The sequence below is a fragment of the Prinia subflava genome, chromosome 1, assembly GCF_021018805.1.
Source record: "Prinia subflava isolate CZ2003 ecotype Zambia chromosome 1, Cam_Psub_1.2, whole genome shotgun sequence".
Taxonomy (NCBI): Eukaryota; Metazoa; Chordata; class Aves; order Passeriformes; family Cisticolidae; genus Prinia; species Prinia subflava.
Genome location: NC_086247.1, coordinates 138,142,742 through 138,170,086, shown reverse-complemented (window position 1 = coordinate 138,170,086; position 27,345 = coordinate 138,142,742). Strand labels below are relative to the sequence as shown.

At 36.2% G+C, this 27,345-nt stretch overlaps 1 protein-coding gene across 2 annotated transcripts in view; it reads left to right on the top strand.

Annotated features, from left to right (window-relative positions):
* The window catches only part of MPP7 (MAGUK p55 scaffold protein 7), a 146,689-nt gene that overhangs the window by 108,408 nt on the left and 10,936 nt on the right, over window positions 1-27,345 (top strand). For both annotated transcript variants that reach the window (XM_063414352.1, XM_063414362.1), the window contains 6 exons: window positions 2,425-2,506; window positions 3,607-3,692; window positions 5,252-5,326; window positions 5,922-6,118; window positions 6,638-6,702; window positions 23,229-23,399. In XM_063414352.1, coding sequence (XP_063270422.1) covers window positions 2,425-2,506; window positions 3,607-3,692; window positions 5,252-5,326; window positions 5,922-6,118; window positions 6,638-6,702; window positions 23,229-23,399 — 676 coding nt within the window. The remainder of the gene's footprint in view (window positions 1-2,424; window positions 2,507-3,606; window positions 3,693-5,251; window positions 5,327-5,921; window positions 6,119-6,637; window positions 6,703-23,228; window positions 23,400-27,345) is intronic.

Sequence of the window (27,345 nt, the reverse complement as noted above, 5' to 3'; positions counted from 1 at the left end):
CAAGTTGTGTTTTACATGGACCCAAACTTTGGTTTGCCACAGAGGAGATACTAACAGTGAGCAAACTTGGGTTAAATAGTTTACCTGTCATTTTGAACTTGTTTTTGTCCTTTGTATGAAAATTCCAATTTACCTGTTATCTTTGTGGGGCCATCTTTCAGAACAGTTAATCTGTGCTAGGAAAATTCATTTTCTGCCAGTAGTGATAATCACATAGAGCACGAAGTGACTGTTCCACTTTGACAAGAGCCTTGTTGTTACTTCCAGATGCTGTCTGGGTCAATATTGTGGTCTTTGATAGCACACAGGGTTTTTTTCTAGCATCTGTCTAAAAAGCCTGGCGAAGTGAAGTACCACTTTCCAGATATCAGCATGGGGCTGGGGTAGAGGATGATCACAGGGGAGGCCTGTCAGTCATTGTTTACCTTTTGAATTTGGTGGCATTTCATGACTTCTGGGTAAAAGGTATAAAGCCTTTCTGATAAAGGCTTTTTCCTTCATTAATTAGGAGAGCTTGTTTTGTATGGACAGTGTAGTGGAAATGTCCTGTATTATATTTGCCTCTAGCATCCTAATGCTGTTTTTTTCTTTGTGATGGATATATTCAGAAAACAATCCCAACAAAATGCTTTTTACTTTAAAATAGGTAGAACATTCCAGGTATTATTATAAACTTCAAATTAGTAGCTGTTGCTGCCAGGTCAGAACTTGATATTGAGATATAAAATAGGGGGCTTAAGGCTGCTTAGTATCTTGCTAGTGGTGTGCAATACTTTTTGCACAGAAATCTAGTAATGAATCTTTAAAGTGAGAGAAGCTGCAGCTAAATCTGTATTTTTGAAACTCAGACTAATTTGAAACTGTAATGCTAACAAGTGCATGCTGATATTGCAAAATCAGCAATACCTAAGAATAAGGCTGGAAAATTGCAGAATTAATTTAGAGATAGAATTAAATACTAATAAATTTAGAATGTAAAATAAAATGCACAAACATACCACATCGGTTTTCCTTTAGAGTTCTGGCTGCTGTTGAAGTTTCAGCCAAATTGAATGGTGACTGTTTTAATTTTTCTCTATTTGCAATAAATGCAACTTGCATATAAAATATAAATTAATCTCCTATTTTTTGTCTTTGTGACTTGTGCTATATTTCCATCTTACAGGTAGAGGGAAACAAGTTTATTTACAGTCAGTGAAATTGCTAACTGTAGAAAAATCTCAGCTCTGTTATTTGTACAATTTTCAGCTTTATAGTCATGAAACACTTAAAAATTGAAGTAGTGATAAATATTATATCCATGTTTATTCTAAACAAATGTAGCAAGGTAGCTGTAAAAGCCATTAAATTATTCAAGAAACTTCCCTAAAAAGTACTTACCTTACTCCAAGCACAACACTTCTCTGATGGTAGGAAATTTTAACCAGTGATGGCAGACTGCATGTAGCACTCAGAGGTGAAGTAATACTGTTAATTCACTAATTGCAAATATGGAAATTTTCAGAAAGTTGACTTGCCTGACAGAGTCCTTAATATCTCTGTTATTAACAAAGTTCGAGCTATTGCAGGTAACTAATGAGATTAATATGGGAAAGTAACCATGTGCAGTTAAAAGCCTGATGGACAAGGCATGTTTTTTTTCCTGTTGTTTTTTGAAAATACTGGATCAGGTAACCTTTTTGGGTGTGATTACACAGTACGAGTTACCTAGTTAAAATCCCCATCGTTGTTCTGTCTCCCAGAGCAGGGCCAGCATTTCCTCCCTCGCTCTTCCAGTTCTGCCTGAAAGGACTGGAACTGCAGCTGAGGCAGCTGCTCTGGGCCTCTTTTCAGTGCACCCTCCAGTTCTTGTTACAAAGGCTTTTTTCCCATCTAGACAGCTGTTCACTGGAAATGTAACTACACAATGTCATTTTACCTCAGTGCCCTGTGCTGTCTACGTGTAATGCATGAAAACAGCCATGACTAACTCAGGAAATGTCCCTTCCTCTGCATTTCTGTCCTGTGAGTGTTTGAGGTGAGCCCCAACATTTCAGGGGCACTTCTTAAATGTGTGTTTGTTTATTAATAACACTGTAAAGGAAAAGGGTACACAGCCAGTTCTGAGCATAAAGTGCAACAATTATGAAAAGCAAAGTTTTTCCATCATTGTCCTTTTTACTTTAAACCTATGTACTAACAGAATGCATGAATTACTTCTGATGGAAAAAAAAGATTAATTTTAAGAGCACAGAAATAGAGCAATATATTTTGTATATTCTTTTCATAAGCAAGTATCATTTCTGGCTTAATCATATATTAATACATCAGCTTTTTGCAGTTTTATGTAGCAAATGTTTTTTAGTCTAGAGTATTAAAATTATGCTGAGATTAACCAAATAACTTTCTTTTTTCTTTTTTCTGTTTTTTTTTTTTTTACCCAAGGGAGCTACTATTAAAAGGGATGAACATACTGGTGCAATTGTAGTGGCCAGGATAATGCGTGGAGGAGCTGCAGATAGAAGTGGTAAGGTGTTGCTGTTTGGCACGAGCCATTCAAGAGCTCACAACAAAATGAGATAAAATGGCATATTTTATAGCAATTAAATACATCGCTATCACAAACAGAAGTATTTGGGCTCTGGACAGTTTTCCAAAGTGATATTTCAGTACTGCTGAAAGTATGCTGATTTTTTCCCCAGTTCACTTGCAGCAAGGTATCTTTGAGTTAATGGATGCAGATGGGTTTTTGTATATATCGTGGTTTGTTTCCAGTTGATGACATCCATTTATAAATCATAGAATATGCTGAGTTGGAAGGGCCCATCAAGATCATCAAGTCCTACTCATGTCCCTGTGCCAGACACTCCAAGAATCACACCATGGTTGGCACATGCCAACCTGCTGATGGAGGAATTCAGGAAGCTGACATTATTTTATATTAGGACATCCATTTGGAGTTTCAGCTGGTAGTTCTCAAAATAACAGCACATCTTTGTTTAGTTTGGGATGCTCTGTGTCTACAAAAACTTAAGCAAGAAGTCCTGAATCATATATTAAGGTGTCTCTTTTCACTGAAGAAAATCTAGGACAGCTGTGTTTCACTCTTAGATGCAGTAATGGAGTAAATCGATAGATAGAAAGATAGATAGATAGATAGATAGATAGATAGATAGATAGATAGATAGATAGATAGATAGATAGATAGATAGATAGATAGATAGATAGAGATAATCAAGCATTTGTGCCACAAATTAGCACTCCCAGCCTAAGTGCTCTTTGCACTACTTGCAGCTGTGGAGCAGTAAGAAAGTAGTAGGAGCAGAAAAAGAATTGGCACAGGTATTTTTCAAACATCTGCATGAAAGTCTGGAAAAGTTGTAGAGAAGGTGGTACCAATTTTTAGGAGGAAGACAGGGAGGTGAGTTAACCAACCACCTTATCAAATTTATCTGAGAGGACAGTAGCTGTTATGTTCACCATATATTCCTGTTTTTAACTTAAAGCATAAAGTGTATGAAAATGAGAGCTTAATGTATATGAACAAGGGAGCAGCAAGCTGAATGTTAATGGCAGTTTTTGTGTAATATATAGCTACAGTTTCACAACTTCTCTTTTCTTCTGTAGGGCTTATTCATGTTGGTGATGAACTGAGGGAAGTCAATGGGATTCCTGTAGATGATAAAAAGCCTGAAGAAATAATACACATTTTGGTAAATACCAAACATTTTAAAATTAATTCAGGAGAGTCAAGAAAAAGTAATGAAACTTACAATTTCTACTGTATTTCTTAGAAAAATGTATATTCTACTATAATGGCTTTTCTTCCAGTGCCATCATTTACAAACCTGTCGTTTCTCATAGAGTGATTTTCCATGCATTACATATATATGCAATTATAGATTAGGTGTAAAGAGTTAAAGACAAAGTAATATTGCCATAAATCTGTTGTAGAATGTTGCAGACTTCAGGTTATAATCTACAGTTTTTAAGGCCCAGCATGATCTGTTGAATTCAAACTATTTTAAATGTATTCATTAATTAAAGAAGTTGATGGGGGTCATGACAGCTCTGTTATTCATGCTGTAGGCATTTCTGTATACATAAATACCTTGCTGTCCTGCTGAATTGGGCAGCTGTCTCAGTTTTGGTTCAGTAACCAAGATCATTCAGGTGCTAGCCTGCTGATATTCATTCTTGCTTCATGGTTTCATGTTCCCTACAGAACCATAGTTTCCTTCAAAAATTAATATTTTAAAATGTCTAGAAACAAAATACTACTAGAAAAGGTGTGAACAATTACCCATTTACCTTTTTGAGGTACGGTATAAACATCAAAAGCTAGTTAGAGCTTGTTGAACAGTAACAGAGTTCTTGATTCCAGTCCTGCGGTGGGTGAAATGAGAGCTTGGCTGCTGCCTGTCAAGCAGCGCGCTTGGAGCGCAGACATGCCGGCACAAGAATGTCTCGCTCTGTAGTGGACAGCCCTCTTTCCATTTTGCTCAAATCGTTGGCTGCCTGTTGCACTCTGCTCATTTTATGAAACCTGTCGGCTGCATGCAATAGTAGCAGGGCCTCCAGCTGATTAGCACTTCCTTCAATAGCAAAATGTCACTGAGGCAGCAGGAATATACTGTGGTTAATATGTAAAATGCAGCCAGACACACTGTAAGTGGGATATAGGGAAAGATGAATGGATGAGGTGGTTGATGATGGCTAACTTGTTTTAAGATTTATAGTGGAGGGCTTTTTTTCAATTTAGTACACGTAGTCTATTCAAATATGTTTTTCTTTTCTAGTTTCTTAAAGTTGCCAGTAGCATAAATCCCCCCCAATCGCTCTATTTGATAAATATGGCACAAGCCTGTTTGAATTCTTCTATTTTTTTTTTAATGAAATGTTAGTTCTATTTTTCTAGGGATGTCCAAACTGTGCCAGGAGTCCAGCAGTTGCTTTTAATATACATTTAAGCTGTAGCATTTTCTCCTGCCTGCAGTACAGAATTGGGACCTCTGAACCATGCAGGTCTCAGTTTTTAACAGTTCATGTGCCCCACCAGAGCAGCAAATAAACTCAAGCATTTCAAGTGGGTATTTTAATTTTTGTAATACAAAGTTTGGTAAAGTGAAGCTGTCAAACTCCAGAGATTGTGCCTGAGAGAGGATAGACTCATTATATTCTTTAAAATTCATTTGAGTTTCTCTGTCTTCTAAGATTTCTTTCAAATGTATATCTTAATTCTCGGTGCATTTTCTTTTCAAATGTTTACCAGGCTCAGTCTCAAGGAGCCATTACATTTAAAATTATACCCAGTGTGAAGGAAGAAATGCCAATGAAGGAAGGCAAGGTAAGCAAGAGCATTTCAGAAGCCATCACAGTAACTGTTATGCTGAGGACATGTGTCTTTTGCTTGGATGACAGAACCAAGAATGTGATTTATACCTGTGGACTCAACTTCTGTAAAGTGACAGTATATAGCACACTGTACACTTCAGTACACAGCTGCTGAATTTATGAGTAGGTGTAACATGGTTCTTGAGCCTTAACTCTTGGCTGTGTAGTTGACAGGTAACCTTCCACTTCTACAAGACCTGGCTTGGTTCCAAGTACTCCTTCCCTCCTTCACTAGGTAGAAGACACTTGATAGCATCTTGGTTCAACAGTATCTTCTCATCTGTTCCTCATATGGGCACACTGTGCACCTGCAAAGTTCTGCTTGCCTGGAGTCACAGAGCCTTTGCTCCATTGAGACTGCAGTTGCAGAAGCAATGAGTTGAACATTCCCGTATGAACTTTCAATTCTAGACATCCACAAGGATGTTTGCAACAGTAAATATTAACGTTATTTAGTTCAGTGGTTTTGAACAGGAGAAAAAGAAAAGGAAGATACCTTTGGATTGCGTTTAATATTTGATTCTAAAGATAAACACTGTTTGTTTCAGATGTTTATCAGAGCCTTATTTGACTATGATCCTAATGAAGATAAAGCAATTCCTTGTAAAGAAGCTGGACTTGCTTTCAGAAAAGGAGATGTCCTCCAGATCATGAGCCAGGATGATGCAACCTGGTGGCAAGCCAAACACGAAGGTGATGCCAATCCCAGAGCAGGCTTGATCCCTTCAAAGCATTTTCAAGAGAGGTGAGCTACTGAGAATAATTCCATTATTTTTTGCACCAAGAGGAGACTTATTGCTGAGTTGTTAAGTTTGCATAGTTGGCATGTGTAATGTTCATATATTACATGGGTACAATAAACTTGCATTTGCATTCAGGACAACTGAACTTGGAAACATATTGCTGAAATACTCTGGATTTCCATATTTCTCTGGCTAGAATTATTAATGACAAAAACTGATAGGATATCACTGATACAGACTGAAAGAAAAAACATATGGAAAATAGCACATCAGTATCTGCATTCACACTGATGTACTATGCAGAAATAAGAACTGCAGCAGGTTTTGGAGACCTTACAAAAATTTCAGGCAAGATTTAATTTTTTAGACTGTGAATAGATTACATTGTGTTAAGTTAATTTCTTATAAAATCTTCAGGATATTTTGCAATAGTCTCATGATATTATGTGTTTATTAATCCCAAATTTGCAGTAAAAACTGAGGAGTTTGTGTCTTTTCCCCCACCACCTCCCATTTTATAGGAGATTTGCATTGAGAAGACCAGAAGTGCAGGTTCAGCCACTGAAAATTTCCAACAGAAAATCATGTAAGTCTGTTAACCTGGAGTAGAAATAATATTCCACATCTCTAACCTTTTAAAATAGCAGTTTGTTTCAACTACAGGATGCATTCCTCCCAGGCACAACAGCTTCTCACTCCCATTGTATCAGGAGGAAAATAAATATAAATAATGTCGTTAAAAGCTTTAAACACAGCTAGAAACATTCCCAGCCCTCTGACTTTGTTTTTGAAGTGCTGAATCCAATTAATATTTTGATATGTAATATTTCAGAGGTTGAAGAGTATTCTTTTCCTGTTGAAACAGTACAGAATTGGCTTAACATTTTATATAATTCGAACTGCATCAATCAGTGAAATTTAAATTGAGAGTAAGACAAAAGGTCTGATAGTCTCCCCCTCTCCCCCCATATAGTTGATAATTTTTTGTATCCCATGGAGCAGTAGAATTTTTTAAAAGTCAGAACATTCAGTTCATTGATACACATTCACAGAATTACTTCTTATTGTTTTTGAAACAAATTCATACTTTACAGTCTCTGTTTTTAAATACAGTAGTTGCACAGTATAAGAAAAATAACTTCTGAGAAAGCGCATACATTGAAACAAATATTTTCTCTTCACTGGAATTTACATCAGCATCTGTTTTAAGTATTATTGCATTTTTACTCGACCTGTTATTTCTTTCAGTTGTACAGACTCATAACAAAGTGAGCAATGTAAGGAACTATCATGCTACAGTAGGATCTAAATCTTAAATACAAACATGATCATGAGTTCAACTAAAAGTGTTCAGAAAGTGGTCTAATATGTCCAACCACCTTTCATTATCTAACAATGAAAGAAAAAGTATGGATACTATGGCAAACAGTGGTTGCTGGCACATTAAGTACCAAAGTAAATGCTTTTAATTTTAAAACTCCTCACCAAGGTTTCTGTTGCAATTTTCCTAACTTCTTGCTATGGTTGTTGTGTTCTGAAGCTTGACAATAACTGTTATTTTTCTGATAAACTGCATTTTCTATCTTTCATTCCATTTCACAGTTTGATTGTGAGCCCTAATGCTATTGTTAATTCCAAAGCCCTTGATTAGCTTTGTAATTACACTAACAGACATTACAATTGCACTGTAGCTTTTCTACATAGATCACAGATCTTAGAAACAAGAGGAGCTTCTCCAGCTTGTAGTAAATCTGTTGTTTTTCTAGGTTCTAAGTCAAGTTGCTCTGCCCCAGTTTTGGAACAGTGTCTGATCCCAGGGTGTAGCTATTTCTCCCTGCCCACTGTTCTTGAATCTGGATAATACACTCAACAAGAGCCTTCAGTTAAGGTGGCACTGTTGTGCTTTTGAAGAGGTAAATCAGCTGCTGCAGCAACACCCCATGAATCCTTTTATAATGGACTGCATCCTTCTAGTGACCTTCAAGTGAAAGGTTTTACAAGATGCATCTCACCCTTCCAAATAGGCTGCCTGAACCTGATTGGGAATTGCCAAAATTACAACCCAAAGAAGACCCAGAGTACAATGTCTACTGTTGTCTCTGCTTTTTCCACAGACTGCCTTAACTAGCTTGAACGGGGAGAAGAGTTCCTCTCTTCCTTCCCTTGCCTTTAAAACATGACAGAGCTTGAGGGTCAAGCAGTATGTCTATTACTGTTCTCTCTTGGAATTTCTTTTAACAAAGCAAGTCCCAGCTAAATACCATCTAGAAGGCAGTGGTGAAGGAGAAAAGACAGAGAAATGTAGGTTTGTCATTCTCTCTCTTCATTTTTTCTTAAGACAGTCTTCTGCTATAGCTGCCAGATTTTCATGGAAACAGGGGAAATGCTGTTCTGAGTAGAGATTTATCCCTTCATTCAAAGACTAAATATGTTTTTAGTACTGGGTGGGAATTCTGATCCTTCATGGAGAAGACATTTTAAAGATCAGAATTCAGCAGCAGAAAAAACATTGAGTCTAGGATGCTGCTCAAATTGCTCTCAGGAAAACCTTCCATTTGCTTGGATTTTCAAGAAGATTCTGCTCGGAAACTCTGCACCTATGTGATCTTTCTGAAGTTAATCAGGGTTTTTTGTGTTACCAAGCATAGCAGTAAAGCTGTGAGAGACAGAGGCTGTGTCTGTGTGCACAGCAATCATCTTGCCAAAACTGGGAGATGCTGGAAAATCATGCATTGCTCAGCTAAACAAGCAGCATTCTGACAGCACCAGAAACATGTAAGGAAGGTGACATAGAGAACAGAAAATTGGAAAGAACTGCTGGGTTCAATTTTTTTTTTTTAGCCCATTTATGAAGATGGGAAATTGATAATGCTTGATTTCTTCAGGCTTTTTAAAAATCCTTCATCTTAATAGAGGGTTTTCCAGTGCTTGGAAGTGTAATTATGTGAGGAGATGTGTTCTGTAGATCATCCTGAACTTGATGTATATTGAGAGGCTGCTTGCAGTGGATCCCATCCAGTCATATGACCTGAATTTTCTTAGTCATTTGGAGAAAAAAGGGCAATTTCCCAGTTGACATTCTTATGGCTTCCAAAAAATGGTGAAAACCTGTTGACTTCAGGAGAGCTGCTGAGAGAAGTTCCTTTCCTGACAGACTGGGAGTTGCACTAGGAAGCTTTTTTGACACATGGTATGTAGCTGTGGATGTTGGTCTGCTCTGTTCAGTCAACTCATTCACAAATCCCAAGTTTTGTAATGAGGAAACAACTTTGATACATACCTTTGTTTTTAATAGGGAGAATTGGGGAAAAAATACTCTGTTTCCCTAAATACAAAAAAAGTGTGAGTCAGCTCTGGTTTCTTAGGTGGGATTCCAGGGTGGTAGTGTCCTTCTACTTGAAAATTAATTTAAAAATCAGTTAAAATCATATAATAGGTAAGAAGTATCCTATAACTTGCTTTTTTCCTTTCTTCTTGAGCCAGTCTTGGAACTGGAAAGGATTGTTACGTTTATCTATATAAAGAGCTCTCTGAAACAGTCAACAACTGTTTTTGCTTTGATAATTAAACTGTTTCAAAACCTGAAAGGAGATAAATTGGATTACTTCTCCGAAGCCTTCTTTCTGTTTCCTGTTTTGATTTTTTTCACTCTTTTCAGCATAGCAATGCATGTAGTTGCTAATCTTTACACATATTTGTGTATTATACATTTAGAAGCAAAATAAAAGTGGGCTTTTTGGTGATGGTCTACGCTCATAAAATACTCATATTGAGAAAAGACTAAAAAATACTTTCTACAAAACTCTTTTCTGCAAGAATTATTTGCACTGAAATAAACCTAATCTAGTGCTAAGTTATTAAAAGGATCCATTTTTAATGGAAATTCTAATTCTTATTTTCACTTTATTAGCCAAGTGAATTGTTCCATTGTGTCTGTGTGTAAATACACATGCCTATCCCAGCACTTAGCTCTTTTCTTGAAAGATAAAAGAGAATCATTCCCACATTGTACCTGTTAAAGTGACAAACATTTCACATGTCATGTGTGCACTGGAGCAGGGGGCAGAACAGTGTGCTCTCCATATTGAAAGGTAAGTGAAATCACACTTTCTTGTGTGCAAACGGAAAAGATGCAGTTTTATGGTATCTGGGTCTGAAGTTGAAGGAAACTGGCAATGTAGGTGGAGCCTGCACTGACAAGAGGAAGATATAGAAAAAGTAGGAATAAATAATAAAGGGAAAAGGAAGGAAGTGAAATTTTGTATTGAGGGTGAGGAAAAGGAGAAAGTATTGCAACAAGGGTAATTCAAGAACATATGGACAAAACCTGCTCATAAACCCCATTAAGCAAAACCCTACACAGGATGGGCTTTGAAATTCTTAGATTAATGCAATTAATAGCATTATGCAGGAGCATTGCTATAGTCACTATTTGTGCAATGGTTCAGTTGCTTGTTGATTCTGTTTAAATAAAATACTATTATATTTACTTTGTAAAAGTCTTTGAAACAGTGAATGCAAAAATCACTGGCAAGAACTCAGACCTGATTTGTTTTGCTGTGTTGGTAGAAAACCTTAGTAAGTTCAACAGTAATATTTGATGCGTGAGATAAGTGGCTTTTAGGTGTTCTGACCTGCTGATAAGATTGATATGTTAATTTTCAGTCTTAGGGCTACTGCAGAAGTGATGGAGGAATAGCAAACCACTGAAGTATTTTCAGCATTTTTTTTCCATACTTAACAGCAATGACTTTTCAGCAAAAAGCAATTTTGTACATTAATACTGTGGGGAAATGATACTGGGGAAAAATTGTAAGAACAAGCAGTATAGGAAAAAAAGTAGGAAAATGGAATGAAAGTAAAGGAACAGAGCTGCATGAGATGTGTGAGTAGGACTAACCCTGCATGTGCTGGGATGGTGAATGAGCCATACACCTGAGTGGGTGTGAGGGAACTCCCTGGGATACAGAGGGAGGTTCTGCAGATGTGTCTGCCTGTGTGCAATTGGCTTCCGTGTGTCTGAGCTTGTGAGCTGCTGCTGAATGCCAGCTCCTGAAATCTACTCACCTGGTATTCCTCAGTAAAACTTAACAGCATTCCTAGCTTTAGGTGGCCATCTTAGCTTGGACAGCTTGTCAGCCAGAGCTGCCTCTGTCAGTTCTCCTGTTGCTGCATGTTGTCTAAATTGGAGTGACGTGAGACTTTGTACAGGGAAGATTTGTTTAATAGCTCCCAGTCTGTTAATGCAATACAAAGACTACTCATGCTCTGACTGTAATAGATACTGCCACCAGGTTTGGTCATTCTTGCATGTGTAGCTTATTTTAATTTGTAGACAAAAGTGATAACCTCTTTTTTTAAGGAAAACAATTATTTGAACAACAACCAAATAACTTACTATTCTGCAGTTGTTATAAACTGCAATAATCAGTCAAGAAATTATACTCCTTCAGCATAATTTTGCTTTCACAGTGGTTACTGTGTTTATTCTTACATTATGTATGTGTTGTCTCTGATGAAAATTACTGGTAACCTTATATTTTATACTACTGTAGCCTGTAAGCTCTGTCAACTTGTGCACTGTATCCATATGTATACGTGTATACCCATACCCTGTGTGTACAGTTTAGTATATGTATATAGCATATGTGACAGAGTTGTTCAGAGATGTCTTTTCCATGAAAATACATTTGTTCTGTGTACTTAATGCTAAATGTAAATATTTACTGTGATAAAGCCATCACCGTATAGTTTTTCTAAGGTTTAAAACCAATTTTACTTCCAATTGTGATTTACAATATGTGATTGGCATTGTGTGAGCAAGAGGAAAGGCTTAACTGCAGCCAAATGGTGTTCATTCAAACAAGATGTAACCCAGTTTACCCATAGTTGAGTGTCTTTTGAATCAAAGATTATGTTCTGCCAACAAAAAATTTTAAAAAAGCTGAAAGAATAAATGCTTTGTACTACTTGTATTTGAAGACCAAATATTTAGGATAAATGCATTGTGGGATTCTTGTGCTTGTTATAATTGCTGCACAATCTTAACTCTGCCTTTCTTCTCAGTATTTTTCTGTGTTCATATTTGAAACTTGATTGCCCACCTGCAGGTAGTTACGAGTATAAACAAAAAATAAACCAGACCTGTAGAGTTAAATTAGCACATTAGAATTTTTGTTCAGAAGTCTTCTGTCCTTACAAATCTTAAATTCCTGCCACCACAGAGAAATTAAGGAAACCTGAAGCTGGATGACATTTGAGTCAAGGTCACGTGAGACAGAACTGGAAATGGATCTGTCCTTCACTGCAAGACTGTCCTTCTTCATTTTCCAAATTATCTTCTTAGAGATACTGTTATCTGATAGTTTTATAAGAGAATTAAATTTGATCGTCTTAAATTCCCTGTTGCATGAACAGAATGTATCATTCTATCTACAAAACTCCATAGATTAAAAACCTTCAAAACAGTATAAATGTTGATTGCTATGTGGGGCTGTTCATCACTAAAAAAGCAACTGTGTTTATTGTATTTGCTGTAATGCTGACCATTTTACATCACAGTTTCTTGCTTGCTAAAGTAAAGTATAGCTTAAGGAATAATGCAACTGGTTTGTGATAAGAAACCAGGACAGAACTGCTGGATCAAATTTTAGATTGAGAAACATTTGAGTAAAATTGCTTGGTGGAAATATTTTTGAAAGAAAGTCAACAAAAGGTAAAAACCTTAATCTGGTTCTGGACTGTTCCCAAGAGTTGAGAATGTTCCTGGAAGTGGCCCTGGTTTTGAGCTTCCTAAGTAGTACAATTTAGGTGAGGCCCCTACACACCAAGTCTTGATTACATTTCAGTTAAAATACATACAAAAACACAGTGTGTATGATATTGGTCTCCATTGTTATAGTTTAGCATTATTGGCTATGCTGAAATCTTTCTAAAATGAATAAAACCACCTAAGCTTCCATTGCGCTTGTGTTTCCTACTTCTTTTGTCCCATTTGTCTTGTTACAGCTTTGTTGTCATTTCATAAACCTGTTTCATGACTATTTTCTTTGGAACTTCCTCTCCCTTCTTACCACAATACATTTAATTGATTGTATTTCTTCTTTTCTCAGTGTTTTATTTGTTCCATGCTGCCTTATGGTTTGGGGTTTTTTTCATTTTGTTATTGCTTTTGTTTTCCTACTTCCCATCAGGTTTCCTATTCTTTAGTCTTTGACCTCTTAGTTTTTAATTTGTTCCTTTCAGCTGAAGATCTTTCCTTTCTCAGCCCACTTCAATTTAGTGAAATTGTATTGGGCCCAGTTTTTCATGTCTCAAAACTTTGAAACTTTGGGCACATACTTGCTGCATGCATACACTGCTTGAGATGCGCAGAGCTGTATTTAGTGGTGAATCACAATACAAAGTTTCCTGGCAAGTAACCTCTGACTTTACTAGGGACAGGCAATAGCTCTGGTAAAGTTCCTTGTAAAGTTCAAACTGGAAGCTACATGTTTATAGCTGCATTAAGCTATGAAAACCCTGTGATTTCCAAGATCTTTTCATTACAGACTGTTATTTTCAATCTTAAGAGTAGCCCAAGAAAGTTAAGAGCAGTCTTAAGAAGGAAGATGTTTAACAAAACACAAGAAGTTCAGAATGCCTTTATCTCAACATTTAACCTCAGCTTGTAGACATTTTGGCTTGTGCTTTCTGGGATCAGCTGACTCGCTTGGGAATCCTAATGTCTTTCATTTATGGATAAGCGTGTTCCCTTTCCTGGCAGGGGCAGCCCAGAAGCCTGGATTCCTTTCAGAGTTCTTAGCCTTGATGCTGTAACTCCACCACACCTGCAGGGCTCCTGTGAGGTCTGCAGTGGTCAGGGTTGAGCGAGTGTACATCTGTCCAGACCTCTGTCCATGTGTACATACCAACCTCCTCTGCTCCTGGTCTGGGTTTTCATGTTCATAAATGAGGGCTTACCATCCACCAGACAGTATTTTAAAATGCACACTCATTAGTTAAGTCAAATAACTTTGCTGAATTCAGGAGAGTTTAAAAATCTGTTTGTGTGAATTGGCCTTGAGCATTATTGACTTGTTTTCAGGAGATACATTGCAGTCTATTGAAAGTCATGGAAATGGAAATACAGCAAAATTTGTCATACATCACAGAGAAGGAGAAACAAGTTAGTACCTGGAAGCCAGCCTGCCATTCTAGATGCAGCCTTAGGCCATTTGTCAAGACCTGGGAGCTTTTAAGGTCAAGAGAGAAAAATAGATCCAATACTTTCATCTTCAACTCACAAAACTGTCTGCACTCTTTCAAGACACGAGATGTTATCAACCAAGGAGTCTTCACCTTAGAGGACTTCCTAGCCAATTTCAACCATATGGTTGCCTTGACCATAGAAATAAACGTTAAATAAGATTCAGAAAAGTCTTCCAAATTAATATTTTAAAATGTAAGTCCTCAAGAAAAATGATACCAAGAAATCATTGTACAAAATGGTATTTTTCCTACGGCAGAAGCAACTCTTATGTCCGTTTCATGACATGAAATGAGAAGAGCTCTTCCATGTGGTCATATATGCAGGAGAATTTTCACCTAGCTTTAGTTTTGTACCTTAGTTATGCATAAAAGATTGTAAAATAGCTCTTGAATATATTTTCAAATTCTGAGAAAATACATGCTTCATGGAAAGTCTTTGAAATTATTTTTTTGAGTTTTAGGCGTATTTATCCACATTCTAAAGAGAATTTGAATGAGAAATAGATTGTTAAATCTCTCTGTAAATTTTAATCTTAGTATATAATATCTTTGTGAACAAAATTTCCTTATACTTATCTTGCTTTTCTGTATAACCCCAAAGATGATTACAAAAATGTATGTTTTCTACTGTCAAGGCAGCAGAAATTTATTGATTTACTGTAGGTAAGGAGAAAGATCTATTATATTAGGATAATGTCAGAGAAAAGATTACAAGACTTTATGAATTCTTTCAGCATGTTTTCAGCTGCAATTGTAGACTTTCAAAAAAAACAAGAAAAAAAAATCATAACCAAAAAACCTTTTCAGAATCTATCTTGAAGGGCAGTCCCAGCTGTTACTTTAAGTTCAGAAAAATACTGAGATCATATTCATTGCAGTGATTCTTAGAAATTCTAGGTTAAGACTGATCAATTCAAACTAACAAACTTTGCATTTAATACCAAATCTTCCATGACAACAGGGTAAGGTCATTTCTACCAAATGAATAGTGGAAGGATCACATGTGGGAAGTTTAAAGTGCACATAGTATTTCAATGCCTTTTTACATCCTTTTCTGAGTGTAGTTAAACTCACTGCTGGTATGTTGGTATATGCCTCAATATAATAGGTGCTGTCAAGAGAATTTGAGAGTAGCTTACATACCTGACTTTTTTCCTATTTATGAAGTATTAAATAATAATACTTTGTCTTTTTGGCTGTTCTAAGATGAGGAAGCGGTTGAGTGTGGTAGGTGCATTTTTCTTCTTCGATTTAACTTTTCTTTCTTAAGTTATGTTTTCACTCCATTTAATGATTTCCTTTCCTATTTCTCCTTTGTGCTTCTCAGAGGAAATTGAAGGTACATGTATAAAAGTTTCCCTGAATAGCCCAATAATTTTATTTAGAGAACATGTGTTTAGAATTATATTGAATATAGTTCAATGTTTCTAAGAGATGTTATACATATGATGCTTTTATATTGCCACCAAATACATTAAATCATGTTTTAAAGTAGATAAAAATACCAGAATCTTCCTAGTTGCTTCATTTAATGATCAGGAATTTGAACTGTTGTTTTAAATTGCTTTCTCTCTTTTGAACTTCTGCAAGATATGTATGAAAAAGCAGTATGATAGAATAATACTGGCAGCACTTGGGTGGGCTGGGATGGAGAGAGATGGTTCTGAGTTGATTACATGGCCATGAGAGGTCTTGTGTTTCTAATTAATACTGACAGACTATTTCTCTGAGATGGTAGAAGGTTCATCTATGTGGTATCATCGTTACTGTTTTCCCTCTGAGTGTAGCCTGTTATTGTTATGTTTGCAGCATATGTTAAAGTAATAGCAGCTGATCTCTTGTGGGTTTTTGTTTGGTTTGTTTGTTTTGGGTTTTTTTTTTTACTTAAGAGACTTTTGTTTATAAAAGCATTAAAAATTATAGCTCGTATTTTTGATCAAAGGGCCTCTGGCATGTAAAAATATACATTATAGCTATTTTACATTAAATGAGAGGATGTGTTTTTGATCAAAAACCTTTCTGTCTAATCCAGTGAGCCAAAACATAAAGCTAAAGTTTGATAATGTATAGTTTACTAAAAAGCTTGATTTACATCAAATTGTTTTGCTTTCTTTTAAGTGGCATATTTTCTATTAACTGATAAAACATGAACAATACAGTGTTAGAATTTTTTTTAGAATGTTTGTTGTCATCACAACTTTTGCTTGAAAAGGTGAAAAGATCAGTATGCATGCTGCAAAATCCAAGAATATCTCCAGCTAAAATATAAAACAATAAATATTGTTTTATGTTTTTAAGAAAATGGCTTATTGAAGGCTTTTTAATGCCATGCTTTGTACAGTTGTCATTTTAAAAATTCTTCTGTATTTTTTGCTGGGCTTCTAACTCTTCTGCTTTATTTCTTGGCTCTTATTCTGTATGCTTTTACCCTTCGTCCAGAAGATGCTGAATGTGCTGGTCACAACAGTGGATCCTATCTAGGTGAGCAATTGGTTACAAAAGACAATTTTGTTCCTTTCTTTCAGCTTCTTTTCCCTGGAGCTACTGTGTCCACTTTGCCTTTGAGGGTAATTTGCATACCAGTGTCCTTACTCTGCATGACAAATGCATGCATATTAAGGTTTTAAACATGGCTCATTGGATTTGACATAAAGGGTTTATGTAGTGTATGCCTTTACCTGGTTAAACATAGGCTATTAAAATACTGGTTTGATTTTAGTCAAAATTTTTAAAGTACATGAAGCAAGCTATGTGTTTAATTAAACAAAAAGGTTTCTGTATCATGAAAATTTTGAGTACATTTTTAAAGACACTCTCAAGGTTTTATTCGAGTTTTGTGTACGCATTTTTTCTTTGTACCTGTCTATATAACCATTTTGGAATTATTCAGAATACAGAGCAAATTTGCAGGCACCACTTCTTTTTCCACATTACAAAATATCAGTCATAATAACTCAGTAGCTTAAATTTAACTTTAAAGCTAGTCTGAGCTCAATGTATCATTGCGGGGAATGGGGAAGAGGAGGGGCAAGAGTAATTTGGCTTCATTTTCAAGATTCCAAATTTCAAACAAAAGTAACATTTAAAAAAAGGTGAATGTTCCATGATATGTTTCAACTTTTTAATTTGTGCCATTTTGAAACCTATGTAAAAATATTTTAGTTGAAACTGTCCAGAGTTCCTGCCAGCTGAAGGCTGGCTGGAGCAGATTTTGTGGCAACCAGCCCTTTTCCCAAGACTTTCATCCTCCTACGGACAAGAGGAGTGGGGAGAAATTTGTCAAAGTACTTTAGTATTTCCAAGCCAGTGGGCTCACTGAAACATCCTAGACCAAGACTGTAAATTGGAGTTGTTTTCACATTGCACTTTAATGATTTTAATTGTAGTATATAAACTACATCAGGTACACACAAAGTATATCATTGAAAGAACTCTGACTTTTTAACAAAACCTTAATGTAGTATAATTCCATCCTGTACTAGTGAAACTTGTGATTATCTAAACATGCTGAAAATACACTTCTTACCTTTGTTAAGTAATCAGCTAAATTAATGCTGAATTATAATTGTATTGAAATATTTGGTATGTTTGGAAAATTATAATTTGGATGTCATTACAGATGAAATTAATTTTCCTTACCAAATAATTTCTTTGAAACAGGAACAGCACCTGCCCCCCATCTTTTCTTTCTGTATGTAAATACATACTGCATGAATTCTTAAGTTGAGACTATCATGATTTTGCAATCAGGTCTTAGTGGGCTGCTGCTTTATTTGAGAATGAAGGTATCAGAACAGAATCCACCATTCCTAGGTACTATAGCCTTTTTTTCTGAAACATTTTGGTCCATAGTTACCAAAAAGATATGCCCATCTTAGGAAGGAGGTGTCTTGAGAAAGAAGCTAATGTTGTCCCAGAAACAAAAAACAAAAAAATCAAGATGGGTTGTTGTTTGCTTAGGCAAAACTTCACAAAAATTACTCAAAATTGCTAAGTACAGTTCAGACAATGGTTTCTTTCTTGAGAGCTTCCATATAGTGGAATGTTGTCAGTAGTCCAGAGGTGGTACCTTCAGCCGTCTCATGCTAGGTATGTGATTTTGGAATGAGATGTCAGAGAGGACAGTCAGAAGGCAGAAAAAACTAATGTTAGGACCAGTTTTGGGGTAAGAACACAAATATTCAATCTCACTGATTGAGAGTAAGTAGCTTTTTGGTTTAGAAATTAGAGATTCCTTGGAACTCATCACTAAGAATCATTCATTTAAAATTTTCCTATCTTAAGAACACACAGGTAGGCTTTTGAAAGTTGATGTTACCATTCTTTTGCATGCAGTAACAGGACACAATGATTTATAATTCAAACTGCACTCCAGTGTCTCCTTGTTTCAAAAACCATATATATGGCTCTGGCACTTCATTCCATGAACCAGATTACTCTCTGGACACCTGACCCTCTCTGAAAGGATGTGTGCTTCAGACACATACAAGGTGGTCATGAAGAGCACAGCAAGAGAGTGTTCAGAAGGCAGAATGTCTCAACCATTTGGAGTCAAATCTTTTATATCCAAGACTATATTGCTGTTAATTTGAGCCTTCTCCTCTAAAGTGACTCAGATAAATTTAACGATTTTCCACCAAATTCTAATATTTAAGCCACAGTATGGTATCATATGTTTCTGCTGTAATTTCCTGAGGAATTGCTGAGAAAAATGTTAGTAGTTTGCCTTTGCCAAGCTTAAATTCTGGTCACATTGCTTGAACCTTTATGAACATACAGTAAATATAGATGAATATCATCTGTTTACTATTCTCAATTTCATCTTTAAAAGCCAGACATAATCTAAATTTTTATTAACCCTGTCTAAATGTGCAAGCTGGGAATCAGTCCAGAAGCACACAGAGTAAGAAGTCTGCTCTGTGTTTGTGCAGTTCCTGTGTTACAATAGAAATCCTCAATATATGAGCCAGTGTAAAAAAAATACCAATATTTTTTGGGAAAAATAATATCCATAAATATCCAGTAAAAATATTATGTTCATAGAAACCTAGATAGTGACCGTGGTACCAAACTTACTTTTATCAGTAATATGAATACAAAGGGTGCTCTTAAATGCACTTACAATTAAATAGAAGTTGTTCACTGTGCGACAAAATTAAATTCAGTGAAGAACATATGTAATTCAAACACACACTTAAGCACTTATTTTAATGAATGAAAATTAGCAAAAGCCCATGTAAGTGCTTTATAGCAATCTGGAGTTTTATTTGTGAATTTATGAAGCATGCATGAATTTATATTTTATTATTTCCTGTTAGTGTAGTCTGTCTGAATTTGAGAAATTAACTTTCTCATTTTATTAGTATATTTGGAGTGAAATTTACACAACATAGTTGCAATCTACTTCTTCACAATTATGTCATTAAACATAAATAAGCACAGCTATTTACATCATCATCCTTTTAAAATATTGCAGGGCAGGCAGGTTCACACATTGCCTGTTCTCAGTTAGGATTTCTGTGTGAGACCCCAGTGGATTTCTTTGTGTAAGTGTAAGGATGTTGTTCTGAGATGACGAAATGTATACTGCTAAAGGTTAAAAGAAAAAAATCAAACTTTCTGCTAAGGTGTTTTTTTCATTCTTAGAGATCTAAGTGATTTCTCTTTGATTGTTTGGCCTCAATTAGGTTTCTTAGTAATGACTTTTTATTTTTATTTCATATTGAGATGTACAAGTTTTGAAGACATCAGTAGTTTGAGAACATTTGTTCTTAATATTTTCTTCCCAGACCCTGCTCTTATTTCACCAAATCTGTTACATTCCAGCAGTAGTTTATGGGTTTGCATGTTCAGTAAGCTTCTAGTCGTGTAGCTGTAACCAGTGAGCTGGTGCAACCTTCTCAGTGTTCAGGAGATTATGTCCCTTTAGTGACAGAATTTTCCCATTTTATTTTATAGTCTGCATACTTGGCAACTAAGGTTAATCTCTGCTGATATCCATATTCCACAGACAGTGTAGCCTACAGTTCTTTTCATATTCATCAAGGTTTATATTATCAAATATTCTAGGCAAGCAATACATTTTCCTTTTGTTCTTTATAGAAATTTACTTTTAACCTAAATAATTTTTCTATTGCATATTAGTATTGGGTTTTGTTCTCTGTAGTAATCATCACTATATTTTAATGATGCTCTATTGTTAATTTAAATATATGAAGTTTGGTTTTCATGTTTTCAAAACTATAAAGTATGCAAACATTAGTAAAATATTTTTTGCCTTTCCATAAATGTTTTTATTCCTTAAAAGTACAATATTGTTTCAGTTCAACTTAATATTTTTGTGCAGTCATAGTTCCCAGCATAAAATGCAATTACAAATGCAGACATTCAATAGAAAATATTTATTAGCATTTCTATAAAACAGCTTCTAGGTCAGAGAAAAGCCATATATGACAGGACATAAAATGGCAGATGAGGAGCGAATGAAGAATGAAGATGCTTTCAGGAATGCAGCAGTAGTACCATAATTGTGTTGGGTATATTTTAAACATTCTCATCCTTCCTTTTGGAATTGTATGTTTTTCTTGGATTTGAAGCATTTTCTTGCTATTTAAAGCAAACTTTTTTGGGCTTCTGTATGGGGCTATTCGGATGGACTTTGAGGATCAGTTTAAAAAGCTTTCAAATTTACAGTAATCATAAAGTAGCAAAGCAAACAGCATATCACAACTTGTAATAGTCAGTAGCATCTTTTACAGAGCATCTTCACCAGCACACTGCAGAGAAGTCAGCCTTACTCTGGTTTCTATGTTTTTCTCGCGTTTGTTCTTTTTACCTTTTCCAGATACATGGATTTTTTAAACCATTAAACCATTTTTTTTTAGTAGTCAATGGTAAAGAATTACTCTTTAGTTTTCTCTATTTTTTTTTGTTTTTCCATAAAATGATTGTAAAGGGAAAAAATGCAACAAACAGAATAATTTTCAGTGTTTTGGGCAATTTTTTTTGTTGGATTTTGGGTCTTTTTAATCAGGAGCATTTTAGGTGACGCCTCAGGAAACTTGTAACTCATTTCATGTGTCTGTAGTCTATATTGCTAGAGCTACTTTTAACTTTTCTTTATATAGCTGTCTATACACTTAGGCATAGTTATGATTAAGAGAATATTCTTGTGTTGTGATGGATTTCACCATAGGGCAAGATATCCCAGGCTCTCGTGAGGATATGTAAGCTCTCTAATAGAGCATTTCTATTTTTGACTGAAGTCACTTCAGTGTTAGTGTTACTTAAATAATAAAATAACATAACCCAATCTATTTCGTTATGTTTTCATATCTCATATTTTAATCTCTTTTCTATGCCAGTCCACCTCCTACTCCTAGACTATACTGTACTTCTTAAAAAATATCATCTGCCCTTTCTGTGGATGCTAGCTCTTCTTTGTCATAGATTTTCAGTTTACTTATTCATATTTTGAATGTAAATGGGTTGACATCATGGGTATTCTCAAAGAAATTTTTCTTCATCTTTGTATGTATGCTTGTGTTGTAGATTCCCATAGGTGTAGGGGCTCACATCAACTAAATAACTTGGTTAGTATCCTCTATGGTCCAGGTTCTATCATGACTTATGCTCAATGAAACTGTATGTGTGCAAAATGCTAAGCCATTATTAAGCCTTGTAGCAGTTCTTTTCAGAACTGATGCTAAATATTTGCAGAACTGAATCTTGAACTTGCATGATATTACCTTTGAAGAAGAAATTGTAATATGATTACTTTTCAAATACCTAAACATAAGTGCTATTATAAGAAAACGTTTTGATGAAAATCTGGGGTTACCAAAAGTTTACACATTTACTGTCCTATGAAGTGTTCTGGAGAAAAAAACCCACAACTTTTCCAGTATTTAAAGTATCGCTTGTGTTTTACTCTGCTACCACCAGATAGTGAAATCAGCTTTGCAGTCTTCACAGTCTTTCATGTACTTCCTTACAGAACAAAAGCGGTGTTGTAGAGATACAAGTAAATTTTAATGTAATGCAATATAAAGGATTTCTTTGAAAAACTCTGAGGTAATCATTAACAGAGAAGTAAATTAGTTTTTAACATGTATAAAACGAGTTTTTCGTGCTGTTCTGCTTGAAAAGGCCTATAATTTTCTCCTTTGAGAGTGCTTAAAAGCTATGTGAAATATCAAGTCTTCTCTAGAAGGCACAATAGATATCACATGGTTGTTGCAATTTTAAATATAGATTTTTCGATTTCATAATATGTGCACTGTTTTTTCTAAGACGTTTCTAGTATTTTGTGATTTAACTATTGCTTGGATTGACTATTAAACATACTCAGGAAAGGTTTAATGCAATTTTTTTAATATACTATCAGCATGGAGCTAAGCACAACAGAATTGTTCAAGGAGTTAATTCTCATTAACCCTTTCAACCACCAGATGTGTTTCTATCCTATGTTGTATTTGATGTCTGTGTGCCATGGTGATTTAATAGTTGTGCATTAGATGTGGTGTGAGATTCCAGCTTGCATGAATTTCCTTGTGTATATATATCAATAAGATGCTCAAATTGTCTAAATAATCTAAATATATTAACAATTTATTGTAGTTATATTTTGCAGTTTGTTGTTACAAAGGTTATGTTTTTATTGGTAATCTTAATTTGGCAGTTTAAATAGCTACCTGATATAGTTTAAAAACACGGGAAATGGCATTCTAATGACCTGACTTATTAAACTTATAATACCCTTTTTATTCCATGCTCCAATTCCTGAATGTTTGGAAGAGACTGTTTTCAAATGTTTTAAGAAGACTTATTTTCTTACTTTAAAAAACCCTGTTCTTACTGCAGCTGGTTTTAGAAGAAGCTTTCGTCTTAGCAGAAAAGATAAAAAAACAAACAAGTCCATGTATGAGTGCAAGAAGAGTGATCAGTATGATACAGCAGATATCCCAACCTATGAAGAAGTTGCAAAATACAGACGACAACCTAATGACAAATACAGGCTTGTTGTTTTGGTTGGTAAGTTGTCCTGTTTTGTTTTTTGACGTGGTAAAACAGAGACTTGCTGATTAGCACAATGCCTACCATAAAGTCATTTAGATTGGAAGGGATCTCAGGACTTCACTTGGTGCAGCCTCCCACTGAGCGAGATTAACACCAGGTTCTGAGCAGGTTGCTCATGGCAGCAACTTTGGGAACCTGTCTTCCGGTTATGTCTGCTCTGCCTTACCTCACACCTCAGTAAAGAAGTGGGCTCCATCTTTTCAGAGAGTGTCAGAAGGTGCTGGAGGGTCCCCCTGAAGACATCTCTTTCCCAAGCTAGGCAAGCCAAATCCCCTCAGTCTCTCTTAGCGGTCGTGTGATTTAGCTCCTGACGATCTTCAAGGCCCTCTGATGTCTTTGATCCAGTTTATCAACAGTATTTTAGTGCAGGGCTTGTTATGGACAGAATATTCCTCACAAGGGACTGACAAGTGCTGAGTGAAGAATCATTCCCCTCTATCTACAGGCCAGGCTCTTGCTGATACAACCCAGTCTCCTGTCACTCTTCATTGCTGCCAGTGAGGCTGGCGACTCATGCTTAGCCCTGCCCATCTGAACCCCAAGGTCGTCGTCATCCAGCCAGTCAGTCCCCAGCCTGTAATGCAGAACTTTGTCCTCATCAGATTTCACTAAGTTCTGCCAGCCTGTGCCTGGAGCTCTCTGGATGGAAGCCCTGCCCTTGAGCAAGTCTCTTGTATCACCGTCTTGCCATGGGCAAGCTTTGAAAGGGCCCACTCTGTGTCATTGGTACAGATGTGAAACAGGGTATGTTCCAGGGAACTCCCCTTATACTGAGTTGTAGAGCACAGATCAGTGAGCCCTTCCCTTTGAACCTGCTCCAGTTTTCACCTGTCTAGGAGTCCACCTTTCTAGACAGGACATCTCAGTTTGCTTATAAGGATGCTTTGGGAGGCTGTGTTTAAAGCTTTCCTAAACGAAGGGGAGATGACATTAAAATACAGCTACCATGGTTAGAAATCTGGATGCAGCAGTCAAGCTGTCCTAAAACTCAAAAGAATTATGTTGATATTCCACTCTTAGAGATCAATCAATATATCTATGTGAAAAAAAAAAACCAAAAACGGGATAAATACCTGAGGTCAATGAAGACAGACAATAGAAGTGGAAAGAAACAAAACCACCTACTGTGTTAGAAAAAGGAAATGGACAAGTAGTAAGAGAGGTGGAGGCAAGGTGGACCTCTGTAGGCCAAGGATGAATGTAAGCATAGCTGCTAAATAGTCAACATATTACCCTTAGTCAGCTTTCTGTTCTTCTGTAACCTGTCACTGCCATGGCTTCCTCACAGCATTTATTATATAATCAAAATGCATAACTTCAGTCTCCCACAAAGAGAGAAAGTGCATTATCTTAAGCTTTTGAAAGGTAACAATTGGAGTACCCATGAGTAATGAGTAACCATCGCTATGAGTGAGTAATGTCTCATTGATTATTGTTTCCTTGGCAGTAACACATAGGCTAATGCTTCATTAGTAAAATTTCCTGTGTTCTGAAAGCAGCAGAGCGGAGAAATATGACCCTCTGTCAGGGACTGTTAGGAACTGTTGAGTAGCTGTGTTTTTATATCGCTCATATCCAAGGGAACATTAAATTGAGTTTTTAATAAACAGTTTTGTCACTCTCCAGCACTAAAAATCAGCCACCTACTAGTGTGATCACTGTGAGATTGTGGGTTATATACAACAAGTAATAACATGGTTGAGTTGATTTTACAGTTACATCAACAGAATGTAGTGCAAAGGTGTGATAAGTAGACTTTTTATAACAAATTGCATATGTCTGATCTAAGGAATGCGTAGAGATTCCATCTGATTTTTGTTGTAATAAATCAAATGAAGAAAGAGTGCTTTTTCAGTAACAAAAGCAATTCAGAAATTTATTGCGGACTTCAGTAATTCTAATGTTTTTTCTCTGGATATTAAGAGCAGCTTAAGTCTGGCCAACACCATAAAAATGTCTTGGGTAAAATGTGGAAAAACTAGCAGAGCTAAGCAATACAGGTATAGTAGACGCGAACACATTTTAAAAGCTTTTTGTGTGCCAGTAGCAGCGTTCCATATAATACATTGAATATAATTTGTATAGTAGTACCAGGAAAGAAAGGGACATATAATTAATTTATAGCTGTAATTGGTGCAGACATCTACACTAGATGTCTGTTGTGTTATGCCAGGTCTAAATAGATAATTTACTGTTTAAAAGGGGACATTTAGGTTTGGGTTTGACTTTGCTTTTAGGGAGAGGGAGTTTGACAGCTTTGAAACAAGTTTCACTTCATTTTGAATTGGTGTAGTCTAATTTAAAGAACATGAATTGCACATGCAGTAATTTCAGTGCCCTGTTGTGTGATACACGCTACTCTCAGGGTCAGTTCAGTGAACCAGTTTGTCAAGATTTTACCTTGTCTGAAAATGTAAGTTCATGAATAAAGCCCTGCAGATCCTTGGGGCTATAATAACATCATCTGAAGCAGTAATGATATAAACATTCCTGTGTACTTTTAATTGCTAGGATTGTGATGAGTCTGCTAAAACCAAAATTATCCAATATTATGTCATCAATCTGCTTCTAGTAACTTACTGTTTCCAAACTGCCAAGAAGTTCTTAAAGCGTTCCATCATAAATATTGCCTACATTCTAAGTGTTACATACCTCTCAGCCCTATCAGACAAAGGTAGACTATTCTAATATGATGTGTATTATTTAGACACTAGGATTTTCATTTATATTAATGAGGGAAAAGTCCTGCTCACAAAGTCTTGTGTTGTAGTTAATTTTAAGAGCCAGAGCAGCATAAATTTTATTTCCTTAGAGTCAGAATGAATGTGCTACAAGCAATAACTTTATCTGGCATAGTTTCAGCTTACTCAGAGCTTTCTGAAGGGGCAGGGTAAAGTGAAGTTATCAGTTACAAACCATGAGCACTGGTTTCCCAGAACACACACTGTTCTGTGCATGCAGTGTGATCACCAGAGGTGTGCAGAGCCTTTCAGAGCCATGTGCTCACCCATGGTGATGCCCCTGTCCAATGTGGCAGTGGTGGAAGCAAGGACCAGAGGGGTGTAACCATAAAGAAGCTGTTATTGCTGTCTGACACGATCAGAAAAGCCTCTGTCCCTGAAAGAGACTGTCAAAACTTCCCACAAAGATGTGCTTCTGGTCGCTACTGCAAAGGAAAGGAATCTGGGACTGGAAAAGCTTTCTATTTGTTGTATTGCGTAGATTTTTTTTTTCCTTCTTTTTTTTTTCTTTTTTTTTTCTTTTTTTTCTTCTGTCACCTCTGGTTTTATCATGAAGGAGTTATGATGACGCCAGGTCTATTTAGAGCAAAAGAGGATGAAATGAAAGGGTCTTTTAACTCTCCACATCTCCTGACTTAGCTTTAAAATGGTCAGTAGTGGTTTGCAGAGTCTTAATTGATCTACAGTAGTAATGCAGGAAAATGGCCTACCATGGCCATGCTACTACCAGTAAACTAACTGGACAGTGAAGAAAGAGACCTATAATTGCTATCTGCATTAAAATCTCCTGATTGAAGGCATGGGAAAGCCAGCAAGGTTCAGGAACAAACACATAGGATGTAACACAGTCCCTAGCTTTGCCCCTGAGAACACCAATATGAACTCACTGATCCTACTTCAGTGAACTGCAAGTCCAAAATGCACTCCCACTGCTTGTTAAAATGTACTGAAACACAAAATGATGAGGTTCTCCTTTCCTACCACACTGAGCTGCAGTCAGATATGCGTGTGCAGTCATTGCATTGTAGTGTACTAGGAATTGAGCCACAGAGCCTCTCTGAAGGCATGTCTCCTACTGGGTTCTTGTGATCCCCACAGGGATATTGTCATCTAACTCACAAAATCTATTCTGAAAGACCAGTTTCCTTTTCTTTCCAAAA